This window comes from Castor canadensis, chromosome 4 (genome assembly GCF_047511655.1).
Source record: "Castor canadensis chromosome 4, mCasCan1.hap1v2, whole genome shotgun sequence".
Lineage (NCBI taxonomy): Eukaryota > Metazoa > Chordata > Mammalia > Rodentia > Castoridae > Castor > Castor canadensis.
In genome coordinates this window covers 107,448,695-107,465,927 of record NC_133389.1, presented here as the reverse complement: position 1 = coordinate 107,465,927, position 17,233 = coordinate 107,448,695, and the positions used below count along the sequence as shown (strand labels likewise).

At 41.7% G+C, this 17,233-nt stretch overlaps 1 protein-coding gene across 8 annotated transcripts in view; it reads right to left on the bottom strand.

The window, feature by feature from the left end:
- Positions 1-10,795, bottom strand: part of Fmnl2 (formin like 2) — a 299,204-nt gene extending 288,409 nt beyond the window's left edge. For all 8 annotated transcript variants that reach the window (XM_074070795.1, XM_074070794.1, XM_074070797.1 and 5 more), the window contains exon 1: positions 10,236-10,795. In XM_074070795.1, the coding sequence (XP_073926896.1) occupies positions 10,236-10,352 (117 nt within the window). In that variant the 5' untranslated portion in view covers positions 10,353-10,795. The remainder of the gene's footprint in view (positions 1-10,235) is intronic.
- Positions 10,796-17,233: the final 6,438 nt, after the last annotated feature.

Sequence of the window (17,233 nt, the reverse complement as noted above, 5' to 3'; positions counted from 1 at the left end):
CCCAAAACAGCAATGCTCATGTCGCTGTAGAAATCCCTCCCCATTTATTCTAGGAACACAAATCAAAATATCCTCTTCTCAGTATTATGAAAAACAGGGACTATTCACACACACAAAAACACCACTAGGGTGATCAATCATGACATAACTGACAGCAAGAGGAAGACACAACAGTCAATATTGCCCAGTGGTTAGGCCTCCTTGGACTGAGGCCATCTCTCCAAGGAAGTGGTGGAAACCTCAGGGTTAGAGGCACTTAGATCAGACCACAGGCACAATCCTTCCACCTAAGTACGACCACTAGGAACGTATGCCCGGGTAAGCGTCTGTGGCAGGGAGGCAAGGAGCCAAGTCTAAGCACGTTAGGACCAGCTGCAAGGTTGAGATTCTGACTCCTGATCTGAGGGTTGGTTACAACAGTGGAACCAGACTAAAGGAGATTTTTTTAAATGGATGATTAGGCAACATCATTGTAAAGAACGAAAATAAAAAAGAATTCTTTTTAATTCTCCATTATCAATAGAAAAAAAAAAATCAGGAAACCAAGCTTGGGACTTCTGATAATTATGGGTGAACTAAAAAAAAAATGTGTGTAATGTTCAAGGATTACTTCATTCAATGACTGAGACCCAGTAAATTCATAAGTGATATGGAGATCTGTAAGTCAAATAAATGCTTTCCAAAAAGTTTACCCTGTGACTCAAGCATTCTACTGTAAAAGGACATTAGGAGAGACTCCCAGTGACAAGTTGAAGGATTCCACAAACCCAGAAGGCCACACAGAGTTCTAAATGGCCTCTCCAAGCTCACATCTGGATGGCCTGGTTAGTTGGCAATGGAATGGTTTTGTGGTAAGTCCCAGAAAATCACCAAAAAAAAAAAAAATCAACCTAGCTTACTAGGCTGACCAGTCGGAAGTCCTTGGGAATAATGAACCCTGACTAGTCAAAATGCCCCACCATTACCAGAAAGAGGTTTTATCAAGAAGAACCACAAAGCCAGCATATTGGGAACTGAAAGAACCAGAACTGAAATTAATCTATAAAATGTTCACCTGACCCATCACCTTTGGAATTTGGGTCCCCAGATTTCCAACTAAGACATTTGGCAGTACTGAACTCACTGAGCAAACTAGTGTTACCAAAATCAGCAAATATAATCATGCTAAATCCAACTTCTTCTGTTATTAGTTCTTAAAATGTAATGCTTCCTTCTATTAAAAAAAAAAAAAAAAAGAAGGGCTGGTGGAGAAACTCAAGTGGTAGAGCATCTGCCTAGCCCTGAGTTCAAACCCCAGTACCCGCCCCCCACACACACACACTTTGTTGAAGAAAGGTAGATGAGATTATGTTCAATCTTTCTGCCATCATAAAATAGTAATCTTTATCTTTCCCACCAAAATAAAACCCTATTACAGAGCCAGATATGGTAATACATATACATATCTATAATACTAGCACTCAGGAGGCTGAGGCAGAACTTCAACTTGAAGCAGCCTGGGCTACACAGAGAGAACCTGTCTCAAAAAAAAAAAAGAAAAAAGAAAAAAAGGAAAAATACCATCATGACCCTTTACTATTCCCACCCTCATCCATACCTTTTTTGCCCTTTGCCCAATTGCTAGAAATTTTTATCTGATCATAAATCACCTACATATATTTCCTTGAAAGATTTATATTTTTAGATGAACATGAGACAATAATTGCTTCTATCCTCTCAGTTTCCCAAAAAAACCACATGTTGCCCTCAAACCTAAAACCACAAATGCTAACTATGAATAAGAGGAATGTCTGTTTGCTTAGGTTATAACTCATAAAGGAATAACCAGAGAACAATCAGCTCATTCTTGACCTGGCATCCTATTTATCTTTCTATTCTCACAGCTAATTGCTTATATAAGCATGCCAATTTGCCTTGATTATAGGATTCTTAATAAATGAATGTTGTTTACATTTCACAAGTGTATTTGAATTTCACTCCAGGAAGCCAAGCTCATCAAGTCTTTGTAAGTGGTAAAACCAGAGATCAAAGCAAAGGGCCTACACTGAACCAACAAACAATTATGCTTGGAAATAGAGGCCCCAGCAAAACTACAATGGATCTATTGCTTGCTGTACTCCAGAAGAACACCTTAGGGTCACTGCTCAGTCTCAACTTCTCCACAAATCTTCATTTCAGTAATTTGATGGTCATTTCTTAAATAACTAAGTCTACCATTCAACAGGTTTTGATCCTTTATTTCTGTCTTTCGCATCTGCTGCTTTTGGTTGAATCAAGCATCGGATTTTTTTTGTTGTTGTTAAATTCTCTCAACTTTGCCTAATTCCCTCATATTTTCTCCTTTCTTAATCCCTTTCCTATACTTAACACTCAGCATCTTTTTCACTGGTTTTTACCCTTATGCTTAATCTTTGAGGTAAAACAGAAAAGTGAGAAAACCTGTTCTAACATAGTGATTCTCTACTGGAGCTGCACATTCGAATCCTGTACAGAGCCTTTAAAACTCCTGATATCCAGGTCACATGCAAAGCTCATCAGAAACTCAGTAAGTGTGAGCCAGGCAAGCAATATCTGGGGGGCCTTCCTTTTTTTTTTTTTTTTTTTTTTGGCTATTTTTTTTTTTCTTATTCATATGTGCATACAAGGCTTGGGACATTTCTCCCCCGTGCCCCCACCCCCTCCCTTACCACCCACTCCGCACCCCCTCCGTCTCTCCCCTACCCCCTCAATACCCACCAGAAACTATTTTGCCCTTATTTCTAATTTTGTTGTAGAGAGAGTATAAGCAATAATAGGAAGGAAAAAGGGTTTTTGCTGGTTGAGATAAGGATAGCTATACAGGGAGTTGACTCACATTAATTTCCTGTGCGTGTGTGTTACCTTCTAGGTTAATTCTTTTTGATCTCACCTTTTTTCTAGTTCCTGGTCCCCTTTTCCTATTGGCCTCAGTTGCTTTTAAGGTATCTGCTTTAGGTTCTCTGCGTTAAGGGCAACAAATGCTAGCTAATTTTTTAGGTGTCTTACCTATCCTTACCCCTCCCTTGTGTGCTAAAGCTTTTATCATGTACTCAAAGTCCAATCCCTTTGTTGTGTTTGCCCTTGATCTAATGTCCACATATGAGGGAGAACATATGATTTTTGGTCTTTTGGGCCAGGCTAACCTCACTCAGAATGATGTTCTCCAATTCCATCCATTTACCAGCAAATGATAACATTTCATTCTTCTTCATGGCTGCATAAAATTCCATTGTGTATAGATACCACATTTTCTTAATCCATTTATCAGTGGTGGGGCATCTTGGCTGTTTCCATAACTTGGCTATTGTGAAAAGTGCCGCAATAAACATGGGTGTGCAGGTGCCTCTGGAGTAACCTGTGTCACAGTCTTTTGGGTATATCCTGGGGGGCCTTCCTAAGTGGAATCAATGCATGGCCAGGTTTGAGAACAGCTGCTTTAAATTACCAATTCCTTTTTTATCTTACCTTAAAGAAGGCGTTTTACTAAACTTCCAAGAAAAAAAAAAAAAAGGACAGTAAGTCAGGTTATAGAGAAAATGCTCAATCAAGACTTGAAAGCAGTGAAAGCTGTTCTTTTGAGGCACCATTAGTCACCTTAGTGACCCAAAGAACCAGGCACATGGCCAAAACTGTAAAGTATTTGACACCTTTCCCAAAGCCAGTAGGTTTTTAGGATAAACCAGCCAATGGGTGCTGTCTACTGCAAGGAAGTCAAACAAGAGAGATGACTCCAGAGCCACTATGCCAAAGAGGGAGCTTCCCTACCCCCATTTCCTGAGCACACAGGGTCTTATCACTAAGAATTTCAGTGTCTGTGGCAATGCACACATGGGCTCAAATGTGTAACACCTTCTACAGCAAAGAAAAAAAAAGTGGATTAAGCCTAGTTCCAAGAGTCACTTATCAATTACAGGCTACACAAAAAGACTGAAGATGTGAACAGATGATCACAGAAACTAGAAAGTTTGTCCTAGAAACTATAAAACTCACCACCAGGTACCCATCGTGAGCACTAATGTGAGTGTGAAATGAAAGTGCACTTCTGTCATCATTAAATACCATTATAGCACCAAAAAGGGACTTGGTATTTTCATATTTAGGGATTCTCCACCACCCTGACCCACATCTGTGGCCTTAAGTAAATCACGGTCCATGAGGCAGCTCTCCAGCTGACAGCTCTTCCCTGAACCTTGCTTCTAAAACTCATTTTTTCAGTGGGAAACTGCACAGTCCTTGGTATTAAGCTGAAAGAAAGGGTTCTCGCCAGGAGGATGGGGTGACTGAGAAGGAAAGAGGAAGCTCTCCCTGCATTATGAACACAGAATTTTAAAGGAAACATAAGACATGAGCTATCTCTGCCCTCAGTGTTCAGGTAGGTAAAAGCTAAGACAGTACATGAAGACTGTGAAGCCTGTCAACAGAAATCATGACTTCAAAGGTTGGGGATGCACTTCTTGTCATTTGGAAGTGACAAGTCACCCTACAAAAGGGTCTGTCAAGCAGCTGCATAGCTTGTATCTCACCTTCCCTCCTAAGTTCTTCCAGTTGTTCTTTTACTAAGATTCACTGTTTAGTTTTTAAAAGGATTCCAGTGCCTTATTGCAAAAGGAGAGACAATCATCTATAACCATTGTTTTTGACATCTACGACACCTTAAATGACCAAGTCTTTCAGGCAATTCAAGTCAATGAAGCTCCAGAACATGGACCTAAATTTGTTTTTCTTTAAACCCAAGAGGGACCTATGAGAAGATCCTTGATGCTAGAGATCTATGTCTGCAACCTGTAAGTGATGACCCTCTCAAGAGAGCCAACTTTCAAGTGATTAATGCATTTGCTGTACACTATCTTGAGGGAAGGGCCTTCCTGTCATCAGCTGTGTGAACAACTCTGCTGGAGAATTCTCTATCCACATTTTGACGACTCTAAATATTTAAATATTTCTCTTATACTCATGTGATTTTTTAGTCACTGGTCCTGGGGAATTCTACCGTTCATCTCACACAAAACATAGCTATATACACTTTTCCACTCATAAACTCAACTCAGTGAAGTCAACTAAGGAGTCACAATGGACAGTGTTCTGCAAGGTTTACACTTTCTAGTGCTATGATTTCCATCATATCACAACTACCCTCAGAGTTGTGCCACACTTAATTCCTGTTCACAACTGAGGAAAACCAAGAACCAGGGAAAGAATTTAACTTGCCCAAGCTGGCTCAGCAAATATGAGTCTAGAAACTAGGTCTCCTGCTTCCTAGGCCAATACTCTACTAGATGAGAGGCCATAGGCAAAAGTAATTCTTCTCCCTTAGGGGGTAAGGACATGCATATATATTTTCTCCCCAAATTTCATCAGTTCCTTTTGTTGCCAGCCTCTCAGAGTCAAGCATTTGTATTCAGATATACCCTTTGATCATATTTTATCTTTGATACCCAAATATATTTTCAGTTTTTATTCCTCTTATTAGGAGGAAAATGCATGCTGGTAATAATGATGATAGGACAGCCCTAAGCATCTTTTCCCACTTTGTAAGCAAAAACAACAACAACAATAAAAAACAGTTCAGAGAGTTACTGCCCCAGTGAAACTGTAATAGTTCATAGTGACAACACTCCGCCCTCCTTTGTTTGCTGTCTTTCCCTCACAACAAGGGAAAGGATGTGAGAAAACAAATCAGCAGCTTGTGATAGCCTCACTACACTCCCACCCATCCATCTGCACAGCAGACCTCATGGCAAGTGCTGGCCTTGAAGTGGTGCAAAGTGGGAAATAAACTTCAACTGTAACAACTTGACTTTCCTGTCCCTTTCACAGGTAAATTACACTTGAAGTGCATGCATTCCAGTGACAGGTTGTCTCTTCCCTCTGGTTTGCTAAACCTAAGCTTTCCAACCAAGGAATTTCAAATCTGCCCTGAAAAGAAAAGCTAGAGTACAACTTCTGGACCACATAATTTTTTAATTTCATGCCTGAAAATAGAAGAGCAAAGCACAGATGCCAAAAGGTTGGAAATCTAAAGAGAAACATCAAATGCACCTCACTTAGATCACTTTTGAGAAATTTCTACCAATCTTAGTCTGAAACTTGCATTTACCAGATTTAAGAGTTTTTTTTTTTTTTTTTAATGCTGGTTCCACTCCATCCCCTCTTTTTTTCTTGCCAGTGTTAGGTTTAAGAAAGCATAGTATAGGGCTGGAGGCATGGCTCAAATGGCAGAGTGCCTGCCTGCCTAGCAAACATAAGGCCCTGAGTTCAAACTCCAGTACCACCACCAAGAAAAAAAAAAAACCATAAACCAAAAAATAAATAAATGGGGGAAGACAGGATAGAGTGAGAAACAGAGATCCAAATCTCAGACTGGCTATTTAATAACTATATGACTTCAGGCAATTTTGGTACTCATTACTGATGCATCTATGATGTTGCTGATGGCTGGAGTTTCTGTGAGAACATGTGAGCACAAGGCACACTCATGAGAGGCACTCACAAAGTGTTCCTACCCTTCCTAAGGCAAAATGACTACATTCACTCTCAGGACAAATATATAGCTATACCTCAAAAGGAAACCGACTCAAATTCATGAGATACTAACACAGATCTCAGTAGCAAACCTAAGACAACACTGCCCTAAACCATTACTTCCTCATCTATCTTTTTGTATCTGCAGTGCTATCTGATATCTGATACTGCAGAGGTACAGCAACTGCGACAAAAGGCTTAAAATTTCCTTTTCTCTGAAGTTCAAAGAAAAAATTCTTAGGACAGCTTCTCAACACAGAAATTGGAGGACTTATATTCTTATATTTTATGTTATAAAGAATGACTGAAAGCCAAAAGTTTGTGAACAATATGTGGAGCATCTAACGTAGAAAGGTATTCTTGGACAAAGACCATCAGCTGTTTGACAACAAAGAGATGTTGTGTGTGTGTGCGTGTGCACGCACACATGTGATCCAGCCATTAGACAATGTCTAACAAACACAGTGGAGAACCACATGGATATGTAATCATAAATGCATGGGACTCAAAAAAATAGAGGCTAATTCTACCTACAAATACACACACCCTAAAAGAACGAAGACTCAAGTAGATGATCGAACTTAAAATTTACGAGCTACTTCCACTGAAGAGGGTAACAGAAATATCATACACATGTGGGATCGCAAGTGCCAGAAGTGCGCACACCTGCAAGCCACACACATCAGGACATAGCTCAACCGGAAAGGTAGGTACAAAGACGAAAGCGCTAAAATATATACACTGTGTTAACGTTTTTCCTTAAATATGTATAAGTTTCTAACTATTATGATAATGCTGAAACAAGCTCAGGGAAGGGGAGACTCAGGGTTAAACTCCCAAGACATGGGTCTAATTTTTATTAGTAATTATTTAGGAAGTTTAAAAAGTTGACCACCCCCACCCCACTGATCTTAATTCTTTGCCCTCCATGCTCTTCATTGCATTCCTATCCACTAATTTTTTAATTTTATACAATTCAACCCATATAAACTTGTGGAGGAGGAGGGAATACTTATTCAGTAATTTGTATTGTCTTAAGAAGTTCCTAACTAGAAATAAGATGAACTTCTGTCACTTTAATTTTTATTTACTTCTCCAAAGGCTTTAAATATTCCAGAGCTGGAAGTTGGGAGGAACTGTTTTCCCAGCCTGAAACATCACGTTAACAATTAATGTAAGTCGTACTTACAACAAGGTACTGATACACTTTTCTACACACTATTACTAACTAGTTTCCAAAACCCATATGTGATCAATCTGCCACCTAAAACTTGTCCTTCAAGCTTGATCTCCAGGATTTCCAGGCAATCCATGAAGAGCACAAAAAGGCAGTTAAAAGTGTTGAGTATACAACCTTAGAAAAAACTGACAAGAGAAATCAACATGTGGTATTAGGTAATTTGGGATAATTTGACACCAGGCATACATCTCCCCAGAGCCAGTAGCTATCAGATGGGAGAGTAAACATCAATAGTCCAAGTGAGTTCCTAACACAAGGGTCCCCAAACTGAAACCATCCCAAAAGCTTTGTCTCAATTCAAAATAAATAAATAAGTAAGGTCAGTCTGGTATTTTGTTTTCTGTTTGTTTGACAAGCTCAAAATATTGTAAACAACTTTCAAAAGAACTGCACCCAGTAACTTCTAGTGACGCACAGTGGAGGAAAAGTAGCCACAACAAACAATCGCCACACCAGGGAGCCTGTGATGTACACTCAGAAAGTCCACACTAACTTTGTGACTGCAAGGCTTAATGGGAAAACAATCCACCATGTTAATGAAAGGCCATTATTTTTCTCAAGATTAATTCATAGCATGTGTTATTAATCAGCAGGGTAACTGAAAGCTCATGCAAAAAATGCTATCCCAGTTCAACAGAACTTAATTGCATTATTATTACTATGGCTGCTGCACTGGTTTCCCTGTGGCACTGGCTCCTCCACCACAAGCGTGCGCACACACACACACACACACACACACACAAAATGGAGGGAAAACAAACACACACACACACACCATGGAGGGAAAACACACACACACACACACACACACACACACACCATGGAGGGAAAACACACACACACACACACACCATGGAGGGAAAAAACAAAACACCCGGAGCCAGGAGGTAAGAAACATATGTCTGTTAGGTTCAGTTTTTTGTTTGTTTTGTTTTGAAGAAAAACATTTGTCTCTGCAAAGACAGTGCAAGTATGAACCCAGACTGCCCTGAGAAGTGATTAAGCCTAGGCTGTTTCATTTCACAGTGTCCCATCTTGCACAGCATGGGAGCAGCTGTGGGCGATCACAGAAGATGCAAAGCGAGACAGGCGACCTCATCTATCTCCTCTCGAAACCTGGAGTTTCCAGGTGGTCTGCAAAAGCTTGTGCCGTCTGTGTTCTCAGGGAGGATAACGCTAACCCACCATCCAGCACAATTTCCCTATACCAAAGCAGCCCCTTTTCAAGGCCTACAGAAAGGCAATTTAAAAGTCCAATTAACATTCAAACCTCAAAAAACCGATTTTTCATCCAGGATCTGAATCCTTTCCCAAAGTTTAGTTAGGTTGCATGCACAAAAATCCCGCAGGTAGACACGGTTTAGAGGAACCAGCTAGGAAAAGGGAAACATACAAATGTAAAACTAGGAATGGTTCAGTCTTGCCGGTTCCCTCCCAACATCCCCTAAAAAGAGACTGGGACACTAACGCTGAAAATGTGGGGACCGACTGCAGTTGCAGTCTCTAGCTGGGGCAGGGGAAGGCCGCCACACCCTCCTCAGCTCAGCTCACACCACCACAGACTCTAGTTGGTAAGGGCCAGAAACTTAATCCAGAAGGAAGTCTTCAGAATCTTGGAACTGAAGCTGGAAGACTGGGAGAAGCTGAATGAGGGAGGGAGCGGGGGACTTGGCTGGGGGTCCGAGGGTCGCCCGAGTAGTCAGACAGCTCTCAACATGTCCCGGTAAAACTGCACATTTTTGTGGTTTATGATTTAAGACCAAAGAGAAGACACTGAGGTTCTCCCCCGCCTGGAGCGCTTCTCCCCGGCTTGTGCCTCAGATGCCTCGTTCTCGCTTAGGGACGCGGGCGCCGCTCGGCTTTGGGTCTCCTCTTTCCCTTGTGGGGGGAAGCTCCCCCTCTGCCTAGCCTCAAGGTCCGCCCCACAAGTTCGCTATCTCTCCCCTCTAGCCACTCCGCCTGCGGCCGGCCACCTGCGCCCATCTGCCAGGGACTCCGCAGGCCCAGGGCTGGGCGCCCAGAGATGGTCCGCAGGGTCTCGAGGTTTGCGTGGGCTTTTTTCTTTTTTAAACAAAAAAGCCTTAGCGGCTCGTCGCTCTCTCCTCCCCAGCCCACACCACCTTCCCTTCTTCACACCCACGCCGCACCTCCCGGCACACGCGCTGCGAGGTGCCTCTCCCGCCAGACAATGGGTTAGGGCTGGCCGAAGCAGCCCGCTCCCAGTCCCCATCCCCATCCCGGGACCCCAAGAGGGCAGAACGCGAGAGACCCGGGGCGGGGTTTGGAAGATGGAGAGGCGAGAGGCAGAGACCACCACAATGGGGAGGATGTGAGCCTCCCCTTGGGTCAGAAGGTTCGCTCCTCGCGCTGGGCGAAGCAGGGGGGGCAGGGGTCATCTGTGCCGCCAGGCCGAGGACCTGGGTCCCATGCCCCGCCGCCACCACCGAACACTCACCAGCACGATGGCAAATCGTTCCTCCAGTTCACCTGGCTCGGGCATTGGCAGCTTCAAAGGCACGTTGTGCGCCCTGAAATCCGTCTGCTGCGAATCCATGCTCCCTGCGTTGCCCATGTCGACTGCGCGCTGGAGCCAGGGGTTGCTCCGGGCCCCTGGCGTCCGCGTCGGAAATCACTACGGCTCCCCGCGACCGGCTCCCGCCCGCTGGTGGACCTGCCCGGCTCCCCGCCCTCCGCCGCGCCCCGGCGAGTGTGCAGCGCACGCCGCTCTCTAGCAGCAGCGCCCCGAGCCGAGCTGTCCCCCGGCCTCCCTCATGCTCTCCGCCGCCCCAGCGCGGCCCCGGCCTCTATTCCTCGAGAAGGGTCGTCAGGGCGCGGGGCGCCTATCTGCATGTTGCTCGGCTGGCACACCGCCCCCTGCCAGTGATCGCGGCCAGCGGGCGCGCGGGTCCTCCTCCTCGGCCTCCCGCCCGAGCCGCTGCCGCCACTGACACTTCCAGTCCCTGCCCGGCTAGGAAGCGCACGCTCGGCCAGCAGCTCAAGCAGACAAATGCAGCTCGCGCTCGCGGACACAATGCCCCCTCGCGCTGGCCCCCGCCCCCGGCCCGGCTCCGCCCACCCGCCCGCGGACTGCTGGGACGCGTAGTTTCTGCCCCGCACAGTCCACACGCAGAAACCACGCCCGCTCGGGAGGGCCGCGCTGCGGTAGGACTATCTGCAGCCAGCCCAGGCGACGTGGGCGCCTTGGGAGATTGACCTCTCTCACCCCAAGTAGAAACAGCTACCTCGTCTGCATCGTATCAGACACTTAGGTACTTTTGAAGAATGAATGAATCCAATCAATAAGTGAGTGCTCGCATTCTGATTTAAATTTCAGCAGATCCTCACTGGTTGAATAAGGGGCCACAAAAGTATTGGCAAGTGTCCTGGGTCATAAGCTGGGGGTGGGTCCGTGGGTGCTTGAGTTATGTTTTCTTTCTTCAGCATATATATGGTGTGTTCTTTGATGTGATTGAAATGTTTCATAAACAAATGTATAATTTATGATATCTACTGTCAGATGGTAGGAGTTAAGTGAGAAGGATTCAATTGGATTCTAAGCAAACACCTGTTATGTATGAGTTACTGTGTTCCACAGTGGGAGAAAAACAAAAATGTTGTCCTAGTGTGGAATGCTTTCCAATCTAGTAAAAAAGTGTATACACAGATACCTATATTTTGTGAGCGATGGATATAATGTCAGTGTTTGGGGATGCTCTTTGGCTGCAGCTGTCACTCCTCCAAAGCAGTCTTGTGTCAGGTGTTTCACAGAGAAGATTGGTCCCAACCTTGTCTTCTGGGGTGTGTTTCAAGACTGTAACTACCCATTCTGAAACCCGGGAAACAGAAACAGCCTTATGAACAACTTTAACCAGCTGCCCATTGTTGTGGATACTGCTAGGATATACCTAGCAGACTTGCAGCTGAACTACTACAATTAGGCCTTTCTTAGCTTAAAGTGTCGCTTCTTGATGCAATTTATCAGCTTTACTGGGGACTTGTTAAAGCTTGAGCTATGCCTATCACCAGAATCTCCCCAAGCTGAGAGCTGAAGCCTGGGCAGGTGTAGTTTCAATAAACTCTCCAGTTGGTTGTGATATGCAGCTAGGTTGTTACTGTCTTCTTGTTAAAAAGCAAATGCACCTGGACAAAGTCACCACCAAGATTCAATCAACAAGAACCATGTTTCATTTGGCTTTTATAAACCCAAGATAGATGGAGCATAGAAGATGCTCAATGGCTGTTTGTTGAATTAACAAGTTACTTCTACCAAAAACATATGGAGGAAATACCACAAATACATTTGTGTGTGTGTCCTATTAAGGAAACCACTTCTAGACTTTTTAAGGAAAGAGACTATAAATAAATCCAACTTAAAATTCTCAACAAATGCAATCTGTACTTCTGAAGTAACACTGTATCAAAGTTAATGGCAAGTACATTACCGATCTAAGAGAGAAAAACAGAGATATGCACCCAGAGCTAATGAAAATGAATGAGAAAGAAAATGAGTGAGAAATAAAGCAATTGGTTCAGACCATGTAAAACATTTCTGATTCACAAATATATTTATTTTATTTGCGATCTCTAGACATGTCCTGGGTCTGGTTGACTCACAAAGCCAGCCCACCCAAAGAGTTGCCCTTCTGGATGGAAAGGCTGGAATTCTTTTCTGCAGTCTGGAAAGCCTTTTTTTAATTATTATTATTACATTTATGGCTCCCTCTGGTCATATTTCTGGCAGTAACTAAGATCTTTTTCTCTGATTCAGTCTTATCACATCTAGTCTCTCTCATAATCTCATACTTTGAGAGAAGCCAAGGACAAAGTGTACCAATCCATGAACCAAAAGCACTTTTGTGCCATGTCAAGGTTTGCCATCTCTAATATTTGCTTATTATAACTGTTATTAAGAGCAAAAATAAACTCCATAAGATTGTAGAATTCCTGTGTGAATTTCAGGAATTCAATATTTCAGGAACTTTTCATTTTGGGAAAAGCATGAAGACCGGGTCTCTATTGTTTTCATTGTTGCACTCTTCCTCTCTCTCCACAAAATTAGTCAAGCAATCACTTTTAAATACATACTCCATTTTCTGATCACAGATGTATGGGACCTGGCTATGACTGATGTTGCAAAGTATTGGCAAGAAATAAATTGTCTGCTAACACTGTTCACTCATCTTCCATGCAAACTGAAATGTTAGAACAACTATCTTCAATGTGCCAAGCAATTGGAAGCTATGTTCAGGAAGCCTTGGTCAGGGATTCCCCATAATGGTTGTGATTATTTTTAAAGTTTTTTCACCATTCATAGTAAACACTCCTACAAAGTCAGCCTTTGAGGGATTGGGGTTCAGTTTTACTGGTTTATCAGATTTTAAGTGTAAGGAACTACAGGCAATGATGTGGCCCTAGGATTCTTCTGGTGTATGTTATTACGTTGAAATGAGGTAAGTATTCTGTAAAGAGACCAATCATTGATAGTCCTGGGCCAAAATTGTGAAGTTGTAGTGTCTGGGATTGTTGAGGATCACCATCGATCAGTTTATACCTGCAAGAGTCCTGCAAGAGTCACACAGCCATCTATAGCTAATTGAAAACTATTTATTGAGCACTTACTATCTACTGGACACTGCCATTGATTCTAAACAATGTTTAAAGGTGGTTTTATTCAGTTCTTGCTTCATACAGCTTTCTTCAAAACATGGAACTTATAGATAAAAATGTATCTCAACTCCCTGGCTCCCCCTCTCCTGGTCATTAGGAATGCTTTTATAACCCAATTCATAATGGTACAAATAGTGTATCTTTCTTATATAACAATAAATCTGGAGAAATCTGGCTGCTGTTTGTTCAGCAACTCAAGATTATGGACAGTATCTGTGTGACAGTTTGCCCTTCTCAGGTGTCACAGTGCTATGATTCTATTCAGCCTGTATTAAGAGCAGAAAGTAAGGGGGAAGGAACAAGTTAAGTCTATTCCTTCTATCAAGTAAGCAAAGGTTTCCCAGAAATACCACCCAGCAAACTACCCATCAGTCCTCATTTTTACCACTTAATGGAGTGGCCATCCCTAGCTACAGGAAAAGCTGGTAGAGAGAGGCAAAATTTGGGGCTAGATAGTGTCAAGATTCTGATAGCAAGAAGAGAAAGGGAATTGACATGGGTAGCCAACAACATCTTCTAAACCCTCCCCACATGTTTTGCATACTTGAATAATATTTACATGTGCATATGAGTTCACACTTTACAAAATACTTTTATCTTATTTTTCTTAATATAATAATAGGCAATCTTAGACTCAACAAAGTTAAGTCATTTTTTTCTGGTTTATGCAAGTGTCAGAGTTAGAGCTTAAGTATTTTGATTCACAAACCATTGTCCTACACTGGCTTTTAAAAATAGTTCTTTTGCTGTGTACTGGTGGCTCATGTCTGTAATCCTAGCTACTTGGGAGGCAAAAATCAGGATAGCAGTTGGAGGCCAGCCAAGGCAAAAAGTGAGAACTTATCTCAAAAATACCCAACACACACCACATACATACAAGACTGATGTCATGGTTCAGGCTGCAGATCACCTGCCTAGCAGTGAAGCCCTGAGTTCAAACCCCAGTCCTGCTCCCGCCTCCAAAAAAGTTCTGTGAATTGGTATCATTTATGGAATAAAATATATTCTATATGTCTTATGCTTCCCTATAACTTCGTACATAGTGAAACACAATGAGAGTTCTGCTTCTGATCAGTATAAAAACAGGACCAGATTTACACTTCCACTTGAATCTCGTTAAAACCAACAACAACAAAAACAAAAATCTGGGCAAACAAAAAAGTTGACCATGCATGAAACAATGGCCCAGAAGACAGTGACCACAACTGACCAATGAGGAACAGTGACCATGACAGACAAATAAAGGAAGCCCTGAGATTACCCTATTTTACTATCTGTGCAGGCCTCTGTGCAGAATGGGAAGCCAGCCTGTGCATATGGAGTTCTTCACCTGAGGAGGCATAGTTGGCAGTCCTGTGACCCTGTGGAGCTGGTATCCTCAGGACAAAGTTCAAGGAAAGGGAGAGGTGCAGGAGGAGAGATCGCAGAGACTGCCATTCCAGTGTTCAGATGAGTGCAGGTCAGCACATACATGTGGGGAAAACCCCAAAGCTGGTCATTTCCCAATAACAAAGCAGTGAATTCCCCAAGAGCACCTAACACCCAGCAACAGTGTTTCAAAACACATGAACTTGAAGCATCTAGACATTCAAAAATCCACAATCACAGGCAGAGATTTCAACAACCCTCCTTTAATAGTTGCTAGAACAAATGGAAAGTCAGGATGAAGGACAAAACTTTAACATTATCAACAATTGATGTAATTGATATTTATAGATTGCCTCACAACAATACATAGCTTTTCAAATGCACATGGAACATTTACCATGATAGACCACATTCTGGACTATGAAAAAATTCTTCATAAATTGAAAAGGATTGAAATATTTTTAAGTATATTCCCTTACTGTGGAAGTTTGAAATCATGAACAGAAACATATCTGGAAAATCCTCAAATGTTTGAAAACTAAATAACATATTTCCAAAAGACCGTGGGCCAATCAAAATATTTAAAAGGGAAATAGAATATATTTTGAACTGAATGAAAAAATAATAACACAACAAATTAAAACCTTTAGGTTACAAATAGCTTTAAAAAAAAAAAGTACTCAGGGCCAGGTGTTAGGTGATTCACACCTGTAATCCTAGCCACTCAGCAGGCAGTGATCAAGAGGATCAAGGTTTGAAGACAGACAGGACAAATAGTTTGGGACACCCTATCTTGAAAATACCCAACACAAACTAGTGTTGGCAGAGTGGCTCAAATGGTAGAGTGCCTGCCTAGCAAGTGTGAGGCCCTGAGTTCAAACCCCAATATCTGCAAAAATAAAGCCCCCCCAAACCAAGAAACTACTGTAATGGTTAATTTTATTTGTCATTGTGTTTGGTCTATGGTGCCCCAATATTTGCTCAACTCTTATTCTAAATGTTTCTGTAAGGGTGTTTTTTTTTTGGATGACATTAACATTTAAATCGGAGGACTTGGAATAAGGCATATTTTTTTCTCATAATGTAAGTGGAGCCCCTTTAACTCAACTTTGTCTTTTCCCAACTTCCATATTAACATTTTGTGTTATTTTAATTCACATTTGTTTTTAACCCCCATTCACATTGGCCAATGGTAGTAATAATACTAGATTAGCCAATCCTTATTTAGATTTACCAAAGTGTTTACCAATTCATTCACTTTTTTCATACAGCATTTTTCTCTTTCTCCTGAAATACATCCCATAGTGTGTCTTTCAGTGAGTTGGTGATCACAAAATTATATGACTTTTTAGCCCTCAATTTTGAATATAATTTGGTTCTAGAATTCTAGATTAAAATTTGCTTTACCTTCATGTTCTGAAAATGTCAGTATATAATCTCCTAGTACTTACTGTTAGAGATGGGAAAGCTTTATGTAGGTCCAATTGTCACTTTTAAAATAATTTTTTTCAGTGTACTTTCTTTTAACATTTTTTGTCTTTGATTTTTTTTCTTGCAGTTTTCCTATGATGTCTCCATGTGTCTTCTAAATCTATTTTTTTCTGATCTTTGTTTCTGAAACAGGGTCAGACTCAAACTTGTAATCCTCCTGCCTCTACTTCCCAAGTGGTACACACTACTCTCTTTTGTGCTGTTCTATGTTTTAGTTGTGGTTTATGGTTTTTCTATTATTACTCTTTTCTGTAATTTCAAAGGCTTGGAAGAGAGACAAGGTAGTCATTTATTTTGCTCATCTTGATAAACATTTATTAGCTGCTTCTTTTTGGTTTGTTTTAATAATCACTATGAATTTTAACTCTGTCTTAACTAAATGATGCCACCTTTATAATTTAAAAAAATGTTGGTAGATTCCAGCTTCTCCAACATTATTCTAGAGAATTATTAACTGTTTGTAAATTTAAAAATCTTAATTCAGCCTGGAGGGGTAGCTCAGTGGCAAAGCACTTGGCTAGCAGGCATGAGATTGAATTTGATCTCCAGCACCACCAAAGGAAAAAAAAAAAAAAAAAAAACACTGCTTATCTATATCTCTGAAATACCACCTTGCTTACCCCATGCAGAACATATCACAAAAACATATGCTCCAAATTTGGCAAAAATAAAAAAATTTTCAATGATACAGAAATAGTAACACAGAAGCCTAATTTTGTTCATGTAAGTTTAATGTACATTTGTAAAGATACATAAATTGTAAAAGGAATATACTGAAGTTTGTTTAAAAATAGTTAATTTTATGCCAGTCACTGGTAGTTCATGCCTGTAATCCTAACTACTAAGGAGGCAGAGATCAGGGGGATCTCATTTCAAGGCCACCCCAGGGAAATAATTCAAGAGACCCTATCTCAAACAAAGGTTGGT